This window comes from Brachyistius frenatus, unplaced genomic scaffold, assembly GCF_029030835.1.
Source record: "Brachyistius frenatus isolate BFR_SWC_R1_liver_20210118 unplaced genomic scaffold, ASM2903083v1 Contig_10, whole genome shotgun sequence".
Classification (NCBI taxonomy): domain Eukaryota; kingdom Metazoa; phylum Chordata; class Actinopteri; family Embiotocidae; genus Brachyistius; species Brachyistius frenatus.
The window spans coordinates 2,038,767-2,059,506 of NW_027210609.1; the positions used below are offsets into that span (position 1 = coordinate 2,038,767).

Here is a 20,740-nt window from a genome sequence, read left to right on the forward strand (position 1 = left end):
TATTAATTATTGCATTGTAAGTGAAAAATAATATAGATTTCTCAATGCAGACAAGTGAAACTTAAACCTGATAATTACAGTTCATTTTTTACATGAATTTACAGTTGTATTTTCTGCTACCCAAGCTTTGACAGGGTTCAAAACCCAAGAACCTGGAAAATGAAAATGAATGTGGCAGTTGGTCCTATCTCTAAGCCCGCCAGCTAAATAAAAAACAAAGATGCCAATCATGCCGTGCACACTCTACCCGGTAATACTTAACAGGAGCGCAGAGATGGGATTCTACAGGGTTTCCTATGGCATGTCAACTGCCCACATTTTAATACTTTTTTTTTTTTAAATCTAGGGATGACATATCTATCCATCTGAAACGCTAAAAGAAAATGAAAATCTAAAACAATTCCAAAAAAAATATTATTGTGCATTTGATATCAATACTGTGGCTACAAATGAGGAAAAAGCTAACTGCCTTCCTCAAGAGGAAAGATGGACATAATCAAGTATTTTACTAACATAGAAAATTCCCTGTCAAAATAAAAGAGATTTGTTAATTTAATTCAGGGTCGATCAATATTGTTCATCAGAAAAGGGGGAAGCTTTAAATGACATTTGGATCTACTACTGCAAGACGGTCGAGGGTTTAAAAATGCATATACATCAACTTAGACAGTCAAACAACACAAAAATGAATAAACTAGAACGTTATTCAGGTCATGAATAAACAATAACAATATATATAAACAGCCCTGTGATAGACTGGCAACCTATCCAGGGTGTACCCTGCCTTAGCCCAAAGTGAGCCGGGATAGACTCCAGCCCCCCCCCCCCCCCTCCCCCGTGACCCTGTTCAGGATAAAGCGGGTATAGATAATGAATGGCCGGATATATCAACATAAGTGACAGAAACACTGAATACATTATGTTACCACTTTTGCTGTTCATGACATGTTTGTCAAAATATTTCGGTTTTTGCAATTAATGAAATATAGATGGTGATTATGCAGATTCGTCCATGCGCCAAAGCACACTAGAGTGTGCGCAGTGTATCGTAATGTTTTGCTGCCCACAGTAGTCGGGTGACTCGAATGTCACGCCTGTAGCCGATACTGGTGTCCCAGCAGTACTCTGGTGAAAGCAACCTGCTTGGTTTGTGAAGCCAGAAATATTTGTTTAGATGACTCTCATCGTGCCACAAAGCCTCCACATTATTTTGTTTATCCTCCATGATGCTTTGGTAGCAGGCGTCAGCCAACGCCTTTATGCTTCTCCACGAGCCTCCAAAGATGGCAGCGTGGTAGTAGAAATCCCCAGTTTTCATGTACGCTTTGGACTTTGTGTTATGGTCATAGGTGAATAACATTTTCGGAAGGTGGTAGTAGTGGGCGTGAAGCAAAGCAACCGAGTCTCCCAGAGCTTCTGAGCCAAATCTCCCAGTAAACACCTGATCCACATCGAAGCAGAAGATGTGTGTGCAGCGGTAGCGAATGTCCAACTCTATCATGTCCGATATTGTCTTCATTCGCATCATAGAGATGTCCTGCCACCTGGAGTGTCGTTCCACTTTGATCACTTTCAGGTTTCGCCGAGGGCCAAGCTTGATGTTCGGCACCTTCTCTGGCATGTCCGTAAACACGTAGTATGACACAGGCAAACCCAACATGAAGTGATTTTCTGATGAATTCAGGAAAGCCTCAAGGTAAGCGTCCAGGTACCTGTGGTAGTGGACACAAGACCAGTCAGATGTAGACCATTAAAGCAATAAAGTTAGGTTAGGTTAGGTAGTTACTTTATTAATCCCCAATGGGAAATTTTTTCGCTACAGCAGCATACAGGAAGTTGTTAGTGTCTGCTACATTAACAGATTTCTGTCAATGTTTTCTGAGTTCTCCTGGTTCCCGAGCCGTGCTGGCAATGCCTACATGTACCAGGATGCATTGCATACAAGTCTCTGCTCTTGCAGCACCCACTCAAGAAAAAAACAAAACAATAACCAACCAGACGATACTGTTTTCAGAGAAAAAGATAGGAAAGACAGAGGTTATTCATCAGGGAAGATACTGGTATTAAGCATATTCTGTAATGTTAACAGCTAATGTAAATACAAACAACACCACGTGTTGAAAAAAGTGCTTGTCCGACATTGCCACGTATCACCAGTCTCACCCACTTTTTGGCCAAAACTGGTGACAAAAGTTTTCATTCAGTGGCCCTCTGATCTCTCTGCCCTTGTTGGTTTTAGTTGTATTTTCCAGTTTATCTGTAGTATTCTTTCTCTTTGATGCATTTCTTCAGCCATGTAGTCTGGCTCAAATAAATACATTAGCTAATACACTATAAAGTTTATCCCCCATACATAACATCTTCTCATATTTTGGGAGGCCATTTTTTGCTGTTGGAAACGTAATTAGTTGTAGTACAAGTTTCAAGAACAAGGTTTTGTTTTGTGGCAGGATCTAGAGAAGGACCCCTACCTGCTAGCCAGACAGGTTCATTAACCTGTAGTTCTTTTGGCCACCAACAACATTGCTGTACATGTCAAATGGTGGCGCTTGGCTAGTGCTGGACGACCAACAGGTTTTTTGGCTGCTTCCCAGAAACACAGAAAATTGTGTGTATTGCTTAAATTGGCTACATTTACTTTCAATACAGATTGGACTCATAAAAAGTGGCGAATTTGTCATTTAAGGCATGGCAACAGTTTATGGAAACAGTTATAGCATTGCAATCACAGGCGGCTGTCCCACACTGTTCACTGTCATAGGTACAGGGATGACTGACAGGTCTCACAACTTATCTAAATACAGCAACAACAAGATAGAACACTTTTGAATAGTTAACCTAACATGTCACCCAGACCGTTACAGTATTAATGTAAAAACTAACCTGCCCACGGCAAATACAGTGAGGGCAACAGATGATTCTTTCTGCTTGTGCATCTGATCATACAGGTAAGGGTCAAACATTCCCTCCCAGATGATGGGGGCGTTCCAAGTTGTGCATGTTTGCACATCTTGTCTGGACCTGAAACAGAAGAAAACCATTTCAACACATAGAATGTGGTTCAGCAAGTATTTCAAGTCATTCTGTGGTGGTTATAAGCTTCTTCTCTAGCATTTTGGCCATTAGTTACCATATTTGTAAGAGCTAGGTATAGAAGGGAGGAGTGGATCTGACTGAGAACCCGAGGACCAAATGCATTTTGACTGTGAAGCCAAAACTTCATGTCTGAAGGGTCTTACAAAAGGTCTAGGCTGGCATCAGCGCTGTTGTCCAGACTCAGGATCTTTGCACTTTCCAAACGGCATTTTCCCATCGGTAAGAGACCTATTAAAAGTCTGATATAAAAACATGTCATAGTTTAGAAAAATAAAAATCACATTATTGTATGGTGATATAATGTTTGCGTTTCAGGTAATAAATGGATCTATGCTGAGTTGTCAGTTAGTATGTGCACCCGGCTGAAGCGGATGGTTCTAGTTCGACAGTCCTGCAATAAATTCCAAATTTAAACAATGTTCAGTTTTTATTGAAGCTGTTCAAGGGGTTAGTCATTTAATCCTACTGTCAATTCAGCAACAGTTACTGCAGGACTGTTGTATCAGATTGCATTAAACTGAGAGTAAACATATTGTATCTATTGCACATTTCTTTTGTTACTTGCCTCAAACATGGTAACGTGAAGTAGAGCGCTCCGAGCACAGCCGGAACGCAAAGCACGCATTTTAAAATGCTCTTCACCTTTTGTATGTTTCTGCAGTTATACAGTCAAGACAAAGTACAAATGAGCAAATGTTTCTGAGCGCATGCTCAGAAAGTCATTTGGCACAAGAGTATAAACAATAAAGTACTTGTATGAACATGTATAGTTACCCCATAGTTGGAAAAAAGCTGGTGTTCAACTTCAGTATAACATGAGCAATGACAAGAGTGTTAGTAGCCAATCAAATGGGAATTCTGAGAAAAGAGGAAGACATGCTTTACTCTTTTTCAGTACAATTCAACAGAAGTTATTTTTTCAAATTCACACAGCCCTAAGTAGGACTGGGCAGTCACTCATATTTGTCATTGATTAAATTTGCTGTCTTACAAATACGCAACTAAATGTGTATTTTGGACAAGTACAATAGCCCCAAATCTCAAAATTGACCAGTATTTAACTGGAAATAGAAGACAAAATATCTAATGTTGAAACAGAAATTTATATTGTTTTCTCAAAAAATACAGCTCATTTTGAGTTTGATGCCAGCAACAAGTTTCATTCTGTTTTCAATTAAATATCGGTTTAGTTGATTTGCATATATATATGTATGTAAAAAAATCTCTGTTTGGTGTGGCTATTAATAGCTGATTGGCATCTTAAGTGTGACCCCAACTACACACTGCTTTTTGTATGACAGGAAAAGCCAAAAACAGGCTGGAAACCACATATTTAACTTTGACAATGTCTTGTATTTTAAATATATACATATAAAAAAAGCTTTTTATATTAAAAGTAGGCTAACTAAAGCTGCAGTGGAGTAGGACGTGCCAACAATATTTTCCTCTAAAATGTAGAAGAGTGGAATATCTAAAGTTGCATTAAAGAGAAATACTCAACTACAAAGACCTCAACATTGTTTATTATGTAGGCACGTTATGTAGATGCACTTGGTTAACCTACTTTCCACCGCTGCCCACAGCCAAACTGGTTTGTTTGTCGTATCGCATGGAGGCTCAAGTTAGGTCTAATGTTTCAACTGTCTTTTGATTCTCTGGTGGAGTTACCAGAGAGATCAGGTTAGTTAACATACTCTGAGATCATGTGTCATTGATTAAATGAGAAAAAGACACAAGTGTAAGCAAGCAAAACATGTAGGAACCAAGAGTCAGACAAATACCCTAATCCATGTTTGTCAAAATAATATCAGTAGTTTCATAAATTCCTTGTAACGTTGTCAATTACACCTCACCAAATAGATTCATTGTTGTTCAAATTAGAAATTGTAGTTTATCCTGTGTTGGTGTTATTTGACACATCCCACTAAAATCAAACTGATTTAGTTTCATACCAACATACGTTATTGAACAAACTGTACAAAGTCTTAAAAATGAGATAAAATGTACAGATAACTCACCTTTCAGTTTCTGTCACCTGTAAATTCCAATAACTCCTCTAAAATATAGCCTCGTCAGATTCAATGATTGCAACTACATTTTGGGTAAGGTTCTTCCATAAGCTCGGTCGGTCAAACTGTGGACCCGCCCTGTCCTCAGGTTGAAAAGATCCTTAAAAAAAAAGGGAGTGGCTCCTCTCTGTGGCTCAGTTTAAAGGTAAAGCACCCATGGTTTCTCATACATTCGTTTCAGTTTCCCTTGCATTGGTCTGGCTGCTCGACAAGGGGCGATAGAGGAAACGCAGATATCATCACACTGATGGCTGCTGCCTGTGTGCTCTCAGATACCCTTAGTTTCTTTCGTCTGTGTTGAAACTGCTCTTCAAGTGCATGTTGTAAGGGTCAGAAAAGACAACAATTAAAAAGGAAAATAGCATTTTAAGTTAGCTTTTTAAAAAAATAAAGTCAAATTAGTTTACTGACTAACTTCAGTTTAGAAGGTACAAAAAAAATGAAAACTACCATCAATTGATTTACACACAGTCACTACATTTACAAAACAGTGTGATTTAATGTCAGCAATGTCAGAGGTGCAAGATACATTAAACACCCCTGACGACTGAAACTACGTACGCACGCAGACAGAAACATGTTTCCATCCTTGTGAAACCACACTCATGTGCACGAGCCAAATTTCCAGGCCCACCGTTTGATATAGATGGACGTAAACACACCTTTTTTGTTACGCATCCATATTTTTACCTGTTCTTACAGTGAGTCTGTACCAAAGTGAGTTTGGAGATAAAATGACAACTGAAACTTGACTTGACTAGGTGGTCAGAAACAACTCCAGTGGCTAAAAATGTTGGAAAACACAATTACTTTTGAGGTAGTCTTTATGCTACTTAATACTTAAGTATATTTCAGAGGACATATTGTACTTTGTGCTCCATATGTTTAACAGCCATAATTAAAGCTACTTTTAGATTAAGATTTTACATAAACTTATAGAATAGTGCTGTTAAAGATTAAACATTTCTGGTTTGTGACCTTCCAAATGAAGTGTGCAGTCAGAACATCTTATCACATTTCTGATGTCAGTGACTTGTTTCCGAGCTCCACCAAAATACAATTCCCCTTTAAACCTCTCACATGGTTTAATTAGTATGACTGGTGGAAGCCCAAAGACATGATACTTTTTATTTCAAAAAAGAGGAAAAAAAATATTCAGAGAAAACCTGACAATGAATGCAAAGGTTTTTCAAATTTAGTTTTCATCTTTCTTCTCTCATGAATCATTTCAAGAACACATACATTTATCTTGTGACCTTTTAGAAGGTCCTGACCTCTAGGTTGGACACCACAGCAGTAAAGGGATGAAACACTCTAACTGTTTATAAAGTAGTTAAAACTAGCAACACCTGAACAAACTACAACAGTAAAATGATGTTTACAGATTGATTTATCAGTATTAACAACGTCAAACATCCTATTTTTCAATGAGTATTTTTTACTTTTGATAGTTATAGTAAGCTCTTTATTTAGTCTGTTTACATAAAAATGCTGTGTATAGTCTGACACCTTCCTGTTTAACTTTAATCAAAAGGACACCACATTTTATCTCTCACTTATGGATGGCTGCATGCAAATGCCAGTCTGTCTGATGGCACACACGCTTCCCTTTATCACTAAATCCGTCTCGTTCTTTACTGATGGGAATGGAAACATTATCCTTGTTTCTCTCAGTAGTCGACATAAAGGTGAGAAGCAAGATGAGTCCACAGTTTTGAATTACATTTTCTGATAAACACACCCTGTGGGTAGGTAGGTTGAAATGACAGCCTGTGGCACCATTAAATCATTAATAATTACCATTAATGATTCATAATTTCATAATTATCTTAATAATTTAAGCCTGTTGAAGAATCCCGCTTTGTCAAAAATGCATCAAAACAATGTCTGAAATTTCAGAGTCATCTAGTGTGTGACAGAGTTTCAGATTATTTGCATACAGGGATTGATTTGTTCATTTACAGATAAGAAAACTAATAAGAAACCCATAATTATATAACTATTTATTATAAAATGGGTTGACAGTTAATATAATATATTTACAGTTTACATCATGCTATGACATAAAAGGCAAATGTAAAGTGAACAACAGAATGAACCATTGAATTGTAACAAAGTTAAGGCTTAAATGCATATAAAATGGCAAAGAATTAATTCATAAATCAATGGAAAAAATGTAATATTCAAATAAGGTTGACACTGCCATCACATATTACAGGTGGGAACCCAAAAGAGGAAGCTCATTGTTAAGTGTTCTCCTAGAAAGTAACATGTCTGTCTGTGTGGCAGCAGCAGACCAGTTTTGCAAGTCATTTGTTTATTTGCACACCAAATTAAATTAAATGCAAAATACTGCAAGTGCAGCATTTGTTGTAATATTAACACACACAAAAACATGATCATAAATATAAATTTGGCAAGATAAATGAATATAAACCATATTTTCAGTTTTAACTGAATTTTAGAAAAACACTTTTGATTCACTTGTAGCGAGTTATTGAATGCAGAAGCTCTCACATTCATTGTGTCAAAGATTAAATGCAGTTTTTCAGTGGTTTATTTAGTGTTTTTTTTTTCTTTTGTGAAATACTTTATACCAGTGCTCCTAATTCTGCACTTTTAAAACTTCACCCAATTAAACTGAGAAATGAAGGATTGCCATGAGCATATTTTTCCAACACTGCAAAATTAACACATCCGTGTGATTATGGGACACTCATCCTGGTCACGGTGAGGTTGGGCAACAGGTTTAAAATAACTGCAATACAAATGTTGAAACAGTATCAATGTGCACGTTATGGCCATGTGATTGATGAAACTTGGCAAACATTGACATGGAAAGTGGCACAATATACATGAACACACATTATATAAGCATTCCCCTTTATGTTAACTTGGCCACCCAGCTAATGGAAGACTATTACTGATGCAAATATATTTTTTTGCAAAGACTTGAACAAAAAAAGTATAGGATAAAAAACAAAGTAATCCATGAAACACAAAAAGTTTAAAAAGATTTTCCATGTAGCTGCCTGGAGCAATATTTTTTTCCTGTGACGTCACATAGAAAAAGAAATTTTAGGCCTGTCGTTTTCAGGCCTGAAAGTGCTGAGAAATCATCTTTGGATGTCCCCGATAATACTATCTGGTCAGCGAGAAAGGAAAGGAGGATATACTCATTAAAAGAGCACCTCTTCACAAAATACTGGCAATCTGGCACATTTTTGGAAACCGTTTATGGGTTATGGTCCATCAGAGGACCAGAGCGGCGTCATCACAGGAAACGTCTCTGATGGGAGGGCAGGAGACAGGACAGAAGTTCAGATGAGGGAGATCCGTATAGGGATGGTGGGAGACTCTGTCCTGTGCTGAGGGGAGTGATGGGACACCACATGTTCCACCATTGTGTGTTTTGACATGTGCTTCATAAGATACGTCTCCTGGAAAGAAGAAGAGGAAAAATACATTTAGATATCATTGCTGCAGTTAATCCAGTTTTAAAAACTGTAACTCCACTTGGATTTCCAACTTACTGAGGTGTACGCCCGGCCGCACATGCTGCAGCAGTAGGCTTTGGCGTTTTTGATGGCGTGTGCAGACATATGGATCTGCAGCGAGGCAGAGTCTGAATAGGCACGGTAACAATTGGAGCATTTGAAGGGCTTGTCTTTGTTGTGCTGCCTCTGGTGAGACTTCAGCAGGAAAAGAAAACACACCGAGTTATCTTCGGGTAGCATTGCAGAACGTGTTGGTTCATATTCTGTCATAAATCCGAGCAGTGTAGGACCGTGCGGTGAAACAGGCAGAGGAGAGAAACATTCATGTTTACCTGCAAATTAGAAAGTTGAGTGAAAGCTTTTTCACATCCTGGGTGAGCACACTTATATGGCCGATCGCCTGTGTGGATTCTGAAACAAGAGAGGTGAAACATGTCAGACAGGAAGCTAAAAGACAAGAGGAGTAGACTGAAATAATTTTCTTGCACACAATTCTCAGGACAATAAAATCTAAAATTGATCGGATCGTCTTTAAATTTACAGTTTGATGACTAAACACGCTGGAGGTTTGTTGCTCCTTTTTTTTTTTTTTTTAACAGAATATTGATCTTGTCACGGAAAAAGTAAATCAGGAGTGCTGAAAAGTACAAAGGGAGCTACTGACCAGAAAAGAAAAACAGCCTCTACTGCTACAAGTTAAATCTGTTTACACATTACAACTGTTTCAAAGGTCAGACCTGGTATGCTGCTGCAGGTGGGAGAGCTGGCGAAAACATTTCTCACAGTAGGAACAGCGGTAAGGTTTGATGCCCAGGTGTATGCGAAGGTGCTGCGCCAGGTAGGATGCGTTGGCAAAGGTCTTAGTGCAGTGAGGACACTTGTGAGCCTTCGCCTCTGTGTGCGTTTTGGAATGAATCTGCATGTCAGACTTGGAGAAGAACGTCAGCGGACAGACTTTACACCTGTATGAACGAAACGGTGAAACAGGGGTCATACATTAAGAAGCTGCACGGAGGGACGAGTGGATGGACACACGTACACAAGCACACACGGTGCCTATACAGCATTTTCCAGGAGCATTATTGAAAAATATCAAATGTGGCCCTCAATTTTTAAACACAATTTCTTCCTGTCTGCACATCTGTTCTCTATTGCAATTTTTTTTTTTTTTTTTTTTTTTGAAACACAGAAAATACAGTAAAATGCCACAATTCAATAATAATTACACTTTACACTGAATTACACTGATTTCATGGTAATAGTATGACAATGGTATGATTTGGTCACTAACTAAGTCACTATATCAAACACGAAAGTAGGCCATAATGAAGATGCATGTCCATAAGCAGTATTGACAAGGACTATATATCCGACAGGATGCCTTTGGCCCCACTGTATTTTATTCTTTATTATTTGATGCTTCGCATTAAGTATTTAATTTATATCTTCACAAATGTTATGTTCCAGTAGTGCTCTGTTACCAATTCTGTTCTATATGTTACAGCTGCGTATTTAGATCTATTTAATTCTTTTCTGTAGATTTAATCACTGTATTTCCTCATTTTTAGAAATACAGAGGGAGATTTGAAACCATCTGTATCTACTGAACTCCTACATCTGAAGATGAGTTAAAGCCACCTTGGTTACCTTTATATGAACGAAACTGGTTAGCAACACAATTGATCATGAAGAAATGAGAGCGAAATAAGAGTAGTTGAATAAAAAAATGACTTTTCTTACCTGTAGGTTTTTCCTTGTTTTGTAGTAATGGTGACACAGGACTGGTCGTTGCCCGAGGCTAGAATCGGGTAGGGCATCACCAAAAGAGACGACCCATTCTCCGCCTTGATCTTCTTACGCCCTCGTTCCTGCTTTGGCGGAGGACCGAGAAGTCCCACAAGTCCCCCGTTGTTTTTCCCATGCTCCATCCCGTGGCACCCGGCTAACCCTGAGATGAGGTGAGGGGTGGGGGCTCCACCCAGCCGGCTGTGGCTGCTTGATGTGGGCGTGGTGGGGGTTATGATCTCTGAGGTGTTGAGGTTGCCTGTTCTCGATGCGAGCGCCACACCTGATGGGTGCAAAAGTGAAGACAAGGACATGATTGCAATAAATTATCACTGGGGGGGGGGACTTAAATTACCATTAAAATACAGAAGAAAAGAAAAAAAACTGATATTAATCCTAAAAGGATAAAAAATAACATCACAGAGAGGATAATGCTGTATTTATTTGTATATATTTCCTAAATTAGAGGTCCTTATATCATGAATATTGCCTCTTGAGGGGATCAGACAGATTTGAAACGTATGATAGAAGGATGCATTTATACGTAACTGTGTAGATCAGTGATTTCCAAAGTGCGGTACGTGTACCACTGATGGTATCTAGGTGCCGAGCTGCCAAACACTAGTGGCCGAAGTCCAAAATGTTGTCATTTCCTTTAATATTATTACAAACAACAGGTTTTGAACACACATCACAATGATTAAGCTAAATAATTAGCTTAATTGTTTGATTATTTTAGAAATTTTATTTCCCTGTTAAAGCCACGCAGGGGTGAACATAGCATAATGCTAACGTTACCTTGAGACAGTCCAATTCTGACTACTCGGTCGATAATTTTACAAAGTGATATGAGTCGAATTTTGGAACGGCCAGGAGTTTTTTTTATTATTAAGTTTATAGTGTTAAGTGACAACGCTGAATGTGACAGGTCAAGCAAACCATTCAATTCCTGAAGAGCAATCAGAGATGGCCATTCAGCCACCTAGTGGCGCCACATCTAGCAAGAGATGTAAATGTATTCTTTGGTTTTGAACCAGGTGTTGTTGTAATTTAGCCATTTTGTTTTATGATAAAATTAGTCGATATCTGCAGTAGGAAGTGGTGCTCAGGAAATTTAGTTCAGTGCATCGCTTTGATCACCTCTGGAATGGAATAAAAGGAAGAAATTATTTTCCAATTAAAAGTCAGCTTGTGGATGAATTTATTAGAAAGTGTCAAATGTTGTAGCTTTTGAGATGACCAATTTACACGTAAACCTGAAAATTAGATCAAATTGCCATTGCATTCATCAAACTCCTCAACAACTCAGAGATCTGGAACCAGATACGTTGCATATCCTGCTACAAGACAGATTCATAGTAAAGGAGTTAAACTGTGAAGTGACATAAATGTGATGATACACCACTTCAAAAACAAAATCTGTGCAATATAAATACACTGTGCAATATTACAATTATTATGTCTGTATATATTATATTTTTTTAGTCTTTAGTTAGTTATATTTTAGTTATTGTAGATTGTACTTTTTCCTCGTCAATATTCTTTACTGTACTGCTTATTTATGATACTTTTGATATATTGTTATTTTACTCTGTCTCTTCTTTGCACTATCCACTATGCTGCTGTAATCCTGTAAATTTCCCCACTGCGGGACTAATAAAGGATTATCTTATATTATCTTAAATTATGGCTGCAAAAAAGGCATTGCCCTAATAGCTAACGGGACATCAGACTTTGATATGTCAGTAACTGAGAGAACTATAAAGTCAGTTAATATGACAAGGGCAACTGTATCACAAATTCGATTTAAAAAGACAGCTCACCATCAAACCTGCTGTCAAAGTCACACTATCACCTTCCTGCTGTGTCCTCAGAAGCTGCAGATGAAACTGCACCTGTGGTTTAGACTGAATCTGATTGCTGTTTTCTGCAGAAATCTCCTACACTCCTCTAAAGCTCACTCTTTCTGAAGTTTAACTTTTTTCTCTTTAAACGTGTATTTTCTCTCTACGACACCAGAAACGGAGTTACTGATTCTTCGTCAGAAGTAACACAATCAAATAAATAAAAAACATGATGATGCTCAAATGATGCTGACACACATGCACAGGGCGGTTCAGCCCTCCAGTTTAACAGCAGTTTAGCTGTGGAGTCAGCATCCGTATCAGCATCCGTCAGCTAAACAAATGCTGGACAAACAAGCACTTTTATAACAAAAACCCAATAAATTGGCCACTCCAAATGGTGCCCAAACTGCAGGAACGGATTCAAGCGTGCTCTGAGCTGGAGGAATCATCAGTGTTATCGGTTTGTCTGTGTTGCTATGCTGTTACCATGGTTACTGTGGTCTGCAACATTTCCACAAGCGCCAGGCGATATGGACAAAATCTCACAACACGATATTTCTAACGAAATATCTCTATCGAAAATACAGGGATATTGTCGGGATGACTTTCAGTGCTTGCATTTTTGATAAACAATCATCAGTAATGTGTATATAATGACCAAGTGGGTGAAATAAAATAACAGAACAGGTAGGAGTTCAGAAAATTACCTCACCTTACTGTAATACAGCCTTTAAAACCAGGAAAAGACAAAAGTAATGCCATATCACCATATTATAATATCCAAAAAGAGTATTTCTAGTCTCATCTCATGATACGATATAATATCCATGTATTGCCCAGCCATATTTTCTACTACTGTTCACATTCCCATATATTTATGCACGAGTCAATAGACATGAATGATATCCTGAGGAGTGATTGTGCATGCACAGAGCTAGTTATATTTGACCTGATGATATGGTATAATTTTAACAAATTGCCTCCCTTAATTTTTTTCCTTTCTGAAATTAAATTTGGACTCAGGCCTGTCTACCTGCACCATTAAGTCTTATCATTTTACATATTTCAATCGAATGTAGATGATATCAGAGCACATTGTTTCTGTTAAGCTCTCCCGCAGTATAAATAAGCTGTCAAATATCTTACATTAAAACTGCTCTGGGAATGGCTCTAAAAAACACACACAGGACAAACTGACCACAGTCCCTCCTTGCACACACGGCACAGACATGTGGTGATTCAAAAATTCAGATTAAACCTTAACCTTTTTTTCATCAAAAATAGTGACACCTATGACATTTCTGAAATTATTAAAATGATCAGACCTCTAATAAAATGTCATTAAACAAAACTCTGTGACCTTAAACCTCAGTTAAAGGCTGCAGGACACAGACACCAGGTTCAGACTAAAGCACGGGTGCAGCTTAAACTGGACACAGTAAGTGATTGTGTGGCTGTCGCCACATAAATCTTAAAACACAGCTAAGATAATGACAGAGCAAAGGGGATGAGTAATTCTAGTGTATATTCTATCTCTAGACATACAGTGTGCACCTCATGTCCAAATCCTGTAGTCCCTAAAAATGAATGAAACTCAAAACCTGCAGACTTTGACAATCTTTGCTTCCACGACAGCCAGCTGAGAGCTGCATGGTTACCTGAGACGTGATTTGTCCTGGAAGGATGATCTATGAGTTGACGCAGATGCCAGTCTTCCCATAATCCTCTGGCTTTTATAGCTGCCTTATCATCCAGATTTAAGTTTACATCTCCCAGAATACGACCTGGTAAAAATGGAAAAAAAAAAATTACATTAAAATACAAGTGTGCACAACACACAAATTTACATCTTATGATACTAAGACAAAATCTATTTATTTATTTTATATATTGTGTCAAGATGATCTTAAAGCAATATAATAAGGGGAAAGATTACAGATAGCTGGTACCAATTTAGACAATTTGGTCATTGTTTCACCAATAAAGACTAAAAAAAACAATAAAAATAATAACCAGCACAATAATCAAATGTCACAAATGATCACACACACACACACACACACACACACACACACACACACACACACACACACACACACACACACACACACACACACACACACACACACACACACACACACACACACACACACACACACACACACACACACACACACACACACACACAAACAGTTGATACAGACCGTGCAGTGGAAATTTCCTGAATGACCATTTTAATACTGCTTCTTCATAATGTTGACTGCACATGGTACAATGGATCCTTTACCCTGCACATCTTTTTAATTAGCAGAAGTGTTTGACGGTACCATTCACAATTCCTTATCTCAAATTTATAGACAAAGCTTTCCTGTATGGACCAATATTTACACAAAGCATCTCGTGCTTTTTATTGGTGACCTCAAAGCTTTTCCCAGCTGTAACAACAACCCTAACAAACACAGTGTTTGCTGAGGAAGCTGGCGAGCGGACAGAGTTAAAGTACCTGTGACTGAGCTGGAGGCGGGACGGGCGTGCAGGGCGATATCAGGCTGAGAGGGGCTGTGGCCGTGGAGAACAGGCATCTGCAGGGCTTTGGACATGCCGTGCTGGCCGCCTTCCGTCTGGCTGTGGGAAGCCAGTAGGGGCTGTTGGGAAGGGGCTGAGGCAGTGGGCAGATGTGGCGGTCGGATCTTCTCCGCCATCAGCTGCTCCTTGATGTTATTGATCAAGACTAGGTTATCCAGCTGACCGCCAGGAAACAACATTTGTGACAAGAGAACAGCCATCATCAGTTGAGTCAGTGTCAGTTTATGAGGCAACGTTTCCCTCTAATGGCTGATACACGACATTGTAGCCAAAACTTCCCTTAATAAGCCGATGATTGTATTTACACAGGCTTCCTGCCTTTTGACTTGAAAAGACATCTGCCTGTGAGTCCATCTTTTGTTTTTTCTTTCTCAGATTTGTGTTATTTTAAGAATTTTTAGAAAGGTGAAAGGGTCCTGTATTTCCATTATGCTAAGGTTTTAGAGGCCTCAGTTTTAGAGAAAAATCATTGAAAGAAATGAATCATCTGATGATCCTGCCAGACTTCCAGGATGGGAACCAGTATCATTTTGAGAAATACACTTTCACTTTTTCCAGATGAAGATTCAGAAGAAATGATTGATATCCACTCTTCTATCTGGACGCTATCTATGTAGCCAAGGGTAGCAGATGGTTAGCTATTAGCTTAGCATAAACGCTGGAAAAAAAAAAAAGGGGAAAAAACAAGACAGGCTCTGTCCAAATATAAAAAAGCTGCTGGCTCTGGCCTCATATTTAGCAGCCAGATATCTTCTCATGTTACCCACAGCAAGAAAGCAAATACGATTATTTCTTGAATAGTCAAACTAGTGCTTTGGATTACGATTTATTTAAAATCATCTTAAAAAAAAAAAAAAAAAAAAAGTTAAAATATTATAAGAAAATGTACAATCACATAATTTCACAGTCTGGTGTTTGTGTGGAAAAACAAGTGTGAATACCAGAATCACTCACCTGGCCCTGCATGGCAGGAGGTGGAGGCCAAAAATATGGATTGTTAAAGCGGGGTTCAGCCATTCTGAAATAAACACACAGCACACAGGATGAAGGCAGCTTCTCTATCGGCGAAATGCTAATCAATACAATTAGTAAGCACATATAGATGAGTGTTTTCTTTTAAATGTCCCACTTATGTTTTCTTAAGTACATAGTTGTAATTTAATAAGTGTAACTCTGTTAATCACAGTTTTTTTTTTTTCCCTGACTGAATCTAGTTTATCCGAGGTTAAGAACCATTGTTGTAAGATATTCCTCAAAACTGTGCCCTGTATGTTTATGTGTGGGTCTGCTGTTAGTGTAGAAAACAGCGGTTGTGTCAGTACCTCTGCACCCAGACAGCAGCTGACTGTTTGATGTGATAATAAGAGCTAATTTTTCAGCCTTGTGATAGTGTATTTTCAAAGGCATTCTGTATTAGTGTTTCTGCTTGGGAGATTTCATGTCCTGGGAGCATGTTTCTGAACAGCCACGGTGAGTGAAGTCGGCAAGAAATGTGATGTCAAGTCCGGTAGCTTTTTCTTAGGATTTTCAACCACAAGTTTGCATGATGGGCATGCTGCCTGCAGAGATAGGCCCTCACGTGATTACAAAAGCCAGTTACGGAACTCTTCAAAACATTTTATCAGAGAAAACAGAAATGGTAAAAGTGATGTGGCTCTGATCCTAATCTGCTGTTCTCTGTCTCCTCCTCGATATAAGTGGCCCTCAACTGCTTCAGAGTCGGGTGGAAAACTTTGCAGCCACTCCGCAGAGTGAAGAAAGACATAAATAACGTATCCATTATCAGGAGCTGAAAGGTCTGTTATCCAACTAAAAACTATATGGAACAATTTTACTGAAGAGGATGCACAGAAATCCCAGCCTGCACTCACATGTAAGTGACACAGTAGTTATTTTTATATATTTACCTCTCATCTCTGACTGTGATGGCACAATGAGACCATGAAATACTCTTTTAAAGGAGACTATCTGATTTGCATAGGCTCGAAAATAAGAACAATGCTTTTCCACAGACTGTTTGATGGACAGAAACATTCCTATTTTTAAGGCAGAGAGCGAGAGCTGCTTTCAAGTTGTGATCTGAAGGCCTTTCTTTCCACAACTTCTCTTTTCAACCCTGTATGAAGTTCTTTAAAAAAAATGTTGCATTGCATGCTTTGGCACACTTCACCATTCCTAAGTCTGTTTGGCTTAGCAGAGGCATAACAGAGTCCACATCTGCAAGCCAAGAGAAACAAAATGGATACGTCCAGGGGTACGAGCGTACAGTACACCCCACAAAATATTTCTCTAATGATGCCAGTGGGGCTCAGTTTCACTTCCTGAAGGCTTTGTGCCGAGAGAGAGAGAGAGAGAGAGAGAGAGAGAGAGAGAGAGAGAGAGAGAGAGAGAGAGAGAGAGAGAGAGAGAGAGAGCAGGCTCGGGAAAGTTTCACTGCTGCTGGACATCGTTGTGGCACTTTCTGAAATGACACTGAGAAGTCATGTGGCAGCGAGGTACTTGATACGACTCACAGTTCCTTTTTGCTGCTGTGTTTGATGTGTGTTCTCTTCAGACCATACAGCAAACTGCCAGTCAGCAAGTTAACGTTTGCAACCTGTAGAGCAGGATCGCACTGTCTGACTGACTTAAGGTCCGCTTGTACCACTTTCACCAGAATGGTGTTTTATATTTTGAACACAAAAAGCAGCTGAGCTTTCACAAGAAGTTCTTTGGGTTATAATTATTTCCAGGAGGTATGAAAAAGACTGATGCAGGTGCTTTAGAGAGGAGCTCAGCATCTGGCACAAAGATTGCTTCACACTACTTTTCAGAGCAGCAAATGGCAATTATTTCCATGATCAATTAATATGCAATCATTTTGTCGATTAATGAAATAATTGCGAAGTCCATAAAATGTCATAAAATAGTTAAAATTATAATTTCCTACAGTCTAAACCCCAGAAATGTTCATTTTGCCATTGAAGAGCATCAAATTGTCACATTAAGAAGGTGGAACCAGAGAATGTTTTGAGAAAAAGAAGAAAAGGAAAACATTAAGTGATAATAAAAAGTTATCCGGTTTCCTGTCGTTCAGGATTACTTTGGTAACATTTTTAGCTCTACCGCTCAAAACTTTAATCAGTTGATCAAACTAAGTTTTGTTCCCTTTTTTTTTTACAAAAGTTTTATTCATTACAAAGTAATTAAACTGAAACTCACTGGCAAGTAAGAGTTCTTTACAATAAGCTGTCCCTTTTAAATGGTTTAGAGTTGTGACTAATGGCTTTATTTTCAGTTAATCAATAAAGACATAACACTTAAATAAACCCCTGTCATTTCTGAGGATGTGATTATGAAAGACTGTTCTTAAAAAAGGCCATTTCTGTTTGTTGTATTTCAAAAGTAATGGATGCTGATTTGTTCTTTTCTGGCAAATATGGGCTGACTTGGCTGGACACCTAACTGAGTAACCAACTATATCGGCTACATGCCATTCAAAATAATAACTACTGAGTTGTCAGGTAGTGTGATATATATTTGACTGGTTAGACTGACCTAACAGAACAATAATTTGTAATAATGTACAACTGCAGACTTCAAGGATAAACCCTCATTTACCTATATGTTAACAATTTCTTAACGTACAGGTTAACTTTTGAATGTGTAAATAGACGCTTTATGACTTTTTTTGAACAAGAAAATCCACGAGTATTCGAAAATAAACTACTACAATTTATATGAGCAAATATTATAAATATAGCCTTATCTTACAAAACAGAAAGGATAATAGTCTTATCAAAGTCAATATATAAATAATCAGTCAATCATTCATGAATAAAAAAAACAACTTGTTACAACCTTTAAAACCTTTGTAAAGGTGCATTTTAAAAGAGTGGGGTTAAAAAGACCTATTAATTAGAAAATAATTGCTATCATTACTTAAGTAGATTGATCGATTTCTGTGACGTGTTAGATGCTATAATAATCCTACAGATGGTTAGTAGTTAGTCTGGGTCAGGTACTGTGACAGCGGTGTGCAGATCCAGTCCATCACAGGCAGAAAAATATTTTTAAATCTCATTATTTCAGCTTCAAAACACGTCATTGCTCTGAGATCGCCTTTGAAATAAAAGACAACTCATCGCTGAAACTAAAGTTGGGGTTAACTTTTCTTATTTTGGACCTGCTGTGCTGAATTATTCCTCTATTTAGAAACAAAACGAGACAGAGGCTGATGTGTAAATGTTAACCTGGGCAGCTTTAAATAAGAGCATTTCCTGCACACAAAAACGATCCTGCGCAGCGCCTCGGTCTGTCCGCCGCCTCTCCCACATTCTCAGACAGTTTATTAAAAAATTTTCAGACAAAAGGAAAACAAAAATGGCAGCCCTGTCTTATTTTTATAAGCACCGGACGCCATATTCTGCAGATCCGAATATTATAAGCAGATTCTCCGGATGTTATTAAACGCCGTTGCGACGCGCCTGCATGTGGCATATTTGCATTAAGCGTACGAATGATTGTTTACTTTGATATGCAGGTTTGAATAGCCCGGCTAGAGGGGGAGAGAAAAAAAAAAAAAAAAAAAAAAAAAAACCCTGACACTTCCTACAACAATCATCATGCCTTTGGTGAATGCTCTGCAGCTCGCGAGCCGTAAATCCAAACGTCGATGAGGATACACGCGCGTTATGAAAAGCTTTTAGTCGCTCGGCAGCCGAAAATAAATCATTCTTTATCATGTATGCGTTGCAGATGCTCTTTTTTTTAATTCTAACTTTTGCATGACTTGAATAGAAACGGCGTCGGAGCGGCACAGAGCAGCTGTGAGGGAGAAAAGAGGAAAAAATGAAGCAGAGAATTTGCATCGAGTCGCCAACATACCTGAACCAGCGATGGGAGAAATATTTTATAAAGGATTACTCCTCTTTTCGCTCGCTCTCAGTCGGACTTCAAACCTTCCGGGTCGCCTGCTGTTCACTTCTGGGTGCTGCAGGCGAGCAGTTTTTCGGTGTAAAAACACTGCGCTGGAAAAAATGATGTTTAACCCATTTTCTGGCTTCTAATTTGAACGCAGCTTATTTTTCTTGCAGATGTTGTGGCGCGCGCTGTAGCGTTAGATAAATCCGTGCGTATGCATGGCAAGTTCATATTTTAATAAGGGCAGTACCGCACAGTGACTGCTGGGGTAGTACTATATTATTGCACGTGAGGCTCACTTTCTCTTACATGCATCATCCCTGATTATACTCTGAAATGAACACGCATATAAAACGTGTTTTATTTTTTTCCACCAGAGAAGAGAGAGAGAGAGAGAGAGTTTAAACATTAAGTGTGTTATAGTGGGGATTGTTGCATGCAGGTGACATCTTCACGGTCTGTATAAAAGCTGCCTGTCTGTCCCACATCATCATCACAGTCATGTGCAGTAAATATGAAGTGTAATCCTCTCAGCAGCAGCTTGACTGCTAATATGCTCTGTGCTTAGCTCAGCAGGAGATGGCACTGCTGCCACAGCTCAGACCCAGAGAGCTTCAGCTGATGGCCATAACATGTTGCCTCATCACAGCTGAAAACACGAGATACTCAAAAAGTAGCACTGACATGGTATAGCCTACTCTAATATTTGTTATACTCATTTGTATAAAAATGTTTAATAATTGGTTGATACACTCAATTACAAATTTACTTGGCATCAATTCAACTTGATGGTTGTTTTGGAGGTTATTGTCTGTGATTTTAAATTATTCTACTGTATGTAAATAGTATACAATAATCCACACTGATATCAATGAAAGTAAGTTCAAATTTGATAAACGGTTCATCATTTGAAAACACAAATCCTCACAGTTAAAATAGTGTAAATCATTTTAAGATA

At 38.5% G+C, this 20,740-nt stretch overlaps 2 protein-coding genes across 4 annotated transcripts; both read right to left on the reverse strand.

Annotated features, from left to right (window-relative positions):
• Positions 1-847: 847 nt before the first annotated feature.
• Positions 848-5,205, reverse strand: LOC138616499 (alpha-1,3-galactosyltransferase 2-like). The gene is made up of 6 exons (XM_069690846.1): positions 5,115-5,205; positions 3,871-3,954; positions 3,662-3,751; positions 3,240-3,335; positions 2,884-3,021; positions 848-1,712 (listed from the first exon to the last, which is right to left on the reverse strand). The coding sequence occupies exons 2-6, from the start codon at positions 3,873-3,875 to the stop codon at positions 1,028-1,030; spliced, it is 1,014 nt and encodes a 337-aa protein (XP_069546947.1). The 5' UTR covers positions 3,876-3,954; positions 5,115-5,205; the 3' UTR covers positions 848-1,027.
• Positions 5,206-6,279: 1,074 nt separating this feature from the next.
• znf362a (zinc finger protein 362a) lies at positions 6,280-20,044 on the reverse strand. 3 transcript variants are annotated; one of them, XM_069690844.1, is made up of 9 exons: positions 19,747-20,044; positions 15,835-15,898; positions 14,798-14,999; positions 13,953-14,078; positions 10,403-10,730; positions 9,400-9,624; positions 8,995-9,073; positions 8,699-8,857; positions 6,280-8,605 (listed from the first exon to the last, which is right to left on the reverse strand). In XM_069690844.1, the coding sequence occupies exons 2-9, from the start codon at positions 15,895-15,897 to the stop codon at positions 8,486-8,488; spliced, it is 1,302 nt and encodes a 433-aa protein (XP_069546945.1). In that variant the 5' UTR covers position 15,898; positions 19,747-20,044; the 3' UTR covers positions 6,280-8,485. The 3 variants fall into 3 exon arrangements, with proteins under 3 accessions (XP_069546945.1, XP_069546944.1, XP_069546943.1); XM_069690843.1 differs by having other exon boundaries at positions 14,798-15,005; XM_069690842.1 differs by having other exon boundaries at positions 14,798-15,038.
• Between the last annotated feature and the right edge of the window lie 696 nt (positions 20,045-20,740).

What these genes read in the sequence shown, in the direction of transcription:
- znf362a (XM_069690842.1), bottom strand. Translation starts at nt 15,897, where the DNA reads ATGGCTGAACCCCGCTTTAACAATCCATATTTTTGGCCTCCACCTCCT. An exon ending in CAGGACAAATCACGTCTCAG is followed by an intron (nt 10,731 to 13,952) that starts GTAACCATGCAG and finishes TGCACCCATCAG; the next exon opens with GTGTGGCGCTCGCATCGAGA. An exon ending in GCGGCCGGGCGTACACCTCA is followed by an intron (nt 8,606 to 8,698) that starts GTAAGTTGGAAA and finishes TCTTCTTTCCAG; the next exon opens with GAGACGTATCTTATGAAGCA.
- LOC138616499 (XM_069690846.1), bottom strand. An exon ending in TTCACGTTACCATGTTTGAG is followed by an intron (nt 3,336 to 3,661) that starts GCAAGTAACAAA and finishes TTTTTATATCAG; the next exon opens with ACTTTTAATAGGTCTCTTAC. An exon ending in GATGCCAGCCTAGACCTTTT is followed by an intron (nt 3,022 to 3,239) that starts GTAAGACCCTTC and finishes CTTCTGTTTCAG; the next exon opens with GTCCAGACAAGATGTGCAAA.